General features: G+C 38.6%; 2 protein-coding genes across 3 annotated transcripts in view; both read left to right on the top strand.

Annotated features, from left to right (window-relative positions):
* On the top strand, window positions 86-3,842 carry LOC104700429 (probable galacturonosyltransferase 5). The gene is made up of 9 exons (XM_010415949.2): window positions 86-476; window positions 698-732; window positions 863-904; window positions 987-1,134; window positions 1,219-1,289; window positions 1,518-1,789; window positions 1,914-2,268; window positions 2,699-3,220; window positions 3,420-3,842. The coding sequence occupies exons 1-9, from the start codon at window positions 365-367 to the stop codon at window positions 3,693-3,695; spliced, it is 1,833 nt and encodes a 610-aa protein (XP_010414251.1). The 5' UTR covers window positions 86-364; the 3' UTR covers window positions 3,696-3,842.
* Window positions 4,092-5,155, top strand: part of LOC104700428 (photosystem II reaction center W protein, chloroplastic) — a 28,179-nt gene continuing 27,115 nt past the window's right edge. Inside the window, exons 1-2 of one of the 2 annotated variants that reach the window (XM_019227494.1) lie at window positions 4,092-4,342; window positions 4,683-5,032. In XM_019227494.1, the coding sequence (XP_019083039.1) occupies window positions 4,249-4,342; window positions 4,683-4,993 (405 nt within the window). In that variant the 5' untranslated portion in view covers window positions 4,092-4,248 and the 3' untranslated portion in view covers window positions 4,994-5,032. Of the gene's footprint in view, window positions 4,343-4,682; window positions 5,131-5,155 lie in introns of those variants that run through there. The other variant, XM_010415948.2, reaches the window with a different exon arrangement.

The raw sequence follows: 5,155 nt of genomic DNA on the forward strand, positions 1-5,155 counted from the left end.
TATCAAAACAATAAATAATTTTTATTTTTTATTAACTTTTTTTTTTTCAAGTGAAAAAAAATTAAGAGAGCGAAGTTAACCCCCCAAACATGCACGAGGAAGCTCTCTGAATCTCCCAGAAGAAGAGACGAACGCGTAGAAACAGACTCATCTCGAATCCAAAATCCAAATTCGCAGAAGAAGAAGAATCTGAAAACCCTAATCTGTTCATTCGTTTTCCATCCATCAATCAAGTAAGAAGTGAATCTCCGAGATCTGTGTGTACTTCCCTCTGGGAATGTGCTTCTTCTTCTTCGTGGAGAACGATTAGGGGGGAGATAAAACACAAATTTATGAAGAGTTCTCTGACAAGTTTCGCACATTGATGAATCAAATTCGTCGTTGGCAGAGGATTCTGATCCTCTCGCTGTTATTGTTATCCGTGTTAGCTCCGATTGTTTTCGTTTCCAATCGCCTCAAGAGTATTACTTCCGTCGGTGAGCTTCTTCTTCTTATTTTGGATGTTAGATTGATCGATATGGCCGTAGTTTAGTGGAACATTCATGTGTAGAAGAAGTTGTTTACTCGATTTCGATTGTGTGTATTTCTCGAGTTCACTATTGGTTTTACCTTTGTTTGATTGATGTTAGTCTCAGCTTTCTGGATTTACGCTTCTGAATTATGTTTTTGATTTTGTCTGTTGATTGTTTTCTGGCAGATAGAGGAGAGTTTATTGAAGAGTTATCCGACATTGTGAGTATTTTCTAATCCTCTCATCAGGAACTCTTCAGTATTTGTAATTTGATTGTGCCACTATAGCTATGCTTATATGTTTCATTTTTCTCGAGAGTGAACAACTGAGATGCTACCTTTATTTATGCAGACATATAAAACTGATGACCTTAGACTTACCGCTATTGAACAGGTTTTTTTTGCTGCCACTCTACTCAGTAAACCTTGTTTTTGAGCATTCTGTTTGCTGAAGTTAGGTTGCTTTGTTAATTTAGGACGAAGAAGGCTTGAAAGAGCCTCAACGTATTTTGCAGGATCAAGAGTTTAATTCTGTGGTTTCGTCAAATTCTTCTGATAAAAGTAATGATACTGTGCAGTCTATTGAGAGAGACAAAACAAGCTTTCTCTCAGAAATTGATGGGGGTAATATATCTCGGATCTGGTGTTACTTTGTTTTGTTGTCATTTTCGAGGAAGCTTTCTTATTAGTAGATACCATGTATTTCAGGAAATAATCACAAAACAAAGGAGGAACAAGCAGTCATTTCACAGCAAACCACACTAAGCTCTAATGCGGAGGTGCGTATTTTAATCCAGTCGGTGAAGATAAAACGAGTTTGATAGGGATTAGGGTTTTATGCAATTGACAATGAAAATTCTAGTATCTTCTTATCAAATCACAGGACACTTTCTTTTCCATGGTCTTTGCCAACACTTGTGAACAGGAAACCGAATTTGGACTTTGCATCGAGATTGTCAGATCATATGCTTTCATTTTAGTAATTTCTGCTCTTTTCCCTGTCTCAGGTGAAATTCCCAGCGAGAGATATTCAACTTAAACGTAAAACAGAATTCCGACCCCCTTCAGGTAAAAGTGAAAAGAATACGAGGGTTCAGCTTGAAAGAGCAACAGATGAGAGGGTAAAGGAGATCAGAGACAAAATTATCCAAGCGAAAGCCTATCTGAATTTGGCCCTACCTGGGAATAACTCCCAAATCGTAAAGCAGTTGAGAGTTCGAACAAAAGAGCTGGAACGGGCTATCGGCGATGTTACCAAGGATAAATATTTGCCAAAGAGGTAAGGACAGCTGAGTGATTCAAATGGATTCCTGTTCCTTTCTGTAAAATCGTTGGCATTTAATTGTGAAACCAATATTGTGTTAATTTGGAGAGTCATACTTAAAATGTTTTGTTCCTTTCAGCTCTCCTAACAGACTGAAGGCCATGGAAGCCGCGTTATACAAGGTCAGTCGTGCCTTTCACAACTGTCCTGCCATTGCTACCAAACTCCAAGCCATGACTTATAAAACCGAAGAACAAGCTCGGGCGCAGAAGAAGCAAGCAGCATATTTAATGCAGCTTGCAGCAAGGACTACCCCAAAAGGGCTTCATTGTCTCTCAATGCGGTTGACAACAGAATACTTTACCCTGGATCATGAAAAAAGGCAGCTTTTTCAACAAAGTTATAATAATCCCGATCTCTACCATTACGTAGTCTTCTCTGACAATGTTTTGGCCTGTGCGGTTGTTGTTAACTCTACAATTTCCTCATCAAAGGTAGATGCTTCACTTTTGTTCTCTTTCTTTCAACATGTTCTAGTTCACTTCCTTTATACTTCTTAATTTGATATTTAGATAAATGCTTTAGGCTTCTACTGTGGTTAGGGCCATAGGAATGTGTCTGGTTATAAAACTAGGAAATTTACATATTGTGTCCTCTCTGTTCAGTGAACGACTTCGTGTCTTTTTAATTACTGTTGAGAAACCTTGTGTTGTTTTATGTGTTTTATGTTTACATGATTCAAAATTTATGACCGATATAATTACTCAGGTATCATTTTAAACCATGTTGCTAGGATCTTAGACTTGTTAATGCAAGATCCTTTTTCTGATCCAAACTTTCGATTTGTTTAATGCTCGGAAGAGAATAATTCCAAATCACTGCTGAAACCACATGTCTTTTAACAAATGATATTACTGCTTGCAGGAACCGGGAAAGATAGTATTCCATGTGGTGACACATTCACTCAATTACCCAGCAATCTCAATGTGGTTTCTATTAAACCCAGGTGGCAGGGCTTCAATACAAATCCTAAACATTGATGAGATGAATGTCTTTCCTTTGGAACATCCTAAATTGCTGATGATGCAAAACTCAAGTGACCCAAGAATCATTTCATCGCTCAACCATGCACGCTTCTATCTCCCAGAGATCTTTCCAGGTCTGAACAAGATCGTACTCTTTGACCATGATGTTGTAGTTCAAAGAGATCTAAGTAGACTGTGGAGCCTTGATATGAAAGGGAAAGTTGTTGGAGCTGTAGAGACTTGTCTCGAAGGTGAACCTGCATTTCAATCGATGGACACAGTCATTAACTTCTCAGATGCATGGGTTGCTCAGAAATTTGATCCTAAGGCTTGCACTTGGGCATTCGGGATGAATCTATTCGATCTCAAAGAATGGAGAAGACAGGAGTTGACATCTGTATACCTGAAATACTTTGAACTGGTAAAGGATCTCCTTCCCTCTTTAGTTCTCTGCATCAAGATTCACACTGTTAACCTTGTAACTTCCCATACCTTCTTTGAATGACTCTTCAAACTCAATGAGTTTGTGATCTTTATCTAGAAATATGAATCAGTTATGTCCATTAATTCAATATCTTATTCTTACATATGTGTGTGTTGTGAAATTGTTATGATTGCAGGGAGTAAAAAGACATCTGTGGAAAGCAGGGAGCTTGCCAATAGGTTGGTTGACTTTCTACGGGCAAATGTATCCATTGGAGAAGAGATGGAATGTGGTTGGGCTAGGTCACGAATCAGGAGTCAGAGCAAGGGACATTGAAAAAGCAGCGGTTATACACTACGACGGGATCATGAAACCGTGGCTAGACATTGGTATAGAGAAGTACAAGCGCTACTGGAACGTACATGTACCTTACCATCACCCTTACTTACAACGGTGCAACATTCACGATTGATTTTTTTTTTTTTAAACGAGTTCCACACAAAACTTAGATTCTATTCGATTCTTTTCTTCTTTCCAAATGTTATCATTAGCTTCATTCTTTTTACGATTTCTTGTGTAAATCTTTGTTCTTTTTGATACAATACACCAAAATTACTCAGAGCTGAAATGTCAGATTTAGTTTTACAGCAACGTAGTGTTGTTCGTTCTTTTACCTTGGAAGATACCTTCTTTTGTTGGTGTTATATATTATGTGCAATCTGATGCAGTTTATAAATAATAATCCCACCAGTATAGAAGCAGAGAGAAAAAGATTGTGTTGGGAGGGAAAAAGATGAAATATGACACGTGGATGGAGCCTATAGGTGGAGTATGGATAGAAGCATATCCAAGTTAGATGGCTTGTGTTGGTTCGGACAGATTTTTTATCCACCACACATATTTAGTCGCTCTGTTTGATCCAAAAAGCCACAAGCAAAGAAATCACAAGTGTTGTTGTTGCCATAGAACTAAATCAAACTCAATTGAAGAGTCTCTCAGTCGTTAGGGGAAGCATAAGAGAGAAAATGGCCAGCTTCACTGCCTCCGCTTCCACTGTCTCCGCCGCTCGTCCGGCTCTTCTTCTCAAGCCCACCGTCGCCGTCTCCGCTCCTGTTCTTGGTAAAGGCCTTCCCTTTTTTCCTTCTTCTTATGTTCTTTCTTAGATCTCATCTTAGTAGAGATTCATTTAGTGATGAAAAATGAAGATCTTTGGTTGCTGAAAAAATTGTGATTAGAGAAAAGCTTCGTTTGGTGGTGATATCTACAAGAAATCAAGAAACTATTTTGATCTAGAGGTTCGATTTTGGTTAGAAACAATCAAGAAAAGTACAACATGATTTGGATTTTGCTGATTTAGTGTTGTGTGATTTATAAACGTATAGACCAAAGCTTATAGTTTAGTGGAGATGGAGAATCAGATTGTAATTAGTTTAACTGTGATTTACTATTTGTTGCTCAGGTTTGCCTCCAATGGGTAAGAAGAAGGGAGGAGTGAGATGCTCAATGGAGACAAAGCAAGAAGGAAACGTCTCAGCCATGGGAGCTGGAGTTTCAGCGGCAGCAACTGCTGCTTTGACCGCGGTGATGAGCAACCCGGCAATTGCATTGGTGGACGAGAGGATGTCTACAGAAGGAACAGGATTACCCTTTGGTCTCAGCAACAACCTCTTGGGTTGGATTCTGTTTGGAGTGTTTGGTTTGATCTGGACTTTCTACTTCGTCTACACTTCTTCCCTCGAGGAGGATGAAGAATCTGGTCTCTCACTCTGAAGAATGAATCTTTCTTCTTCTTCTCCTTTCCATTTTCATGTGAGAACATGAATCAAAAGTGATCGTTTCTAATTTCTTGTAATTGTTAAGTAAAGACTAAAAACTATTGTCATGTGTTAATTTGTCCAATTCTCTTTTATCTTGTCACAAACAATGAAGAAG

This window comes from Camelina sativa, chromosome 7 (assembly GCF_000633955.1).
Source record: "Camelina sativa cultivar DH55 chromosome 7, Cs, whole genome shotgun sequence".
NCBI lineage: Eukaryota > Viridiplantae > Streptophyta > Magnoliopsida > Brassicales > Brassicaceae > Camelina > Camelina sativa.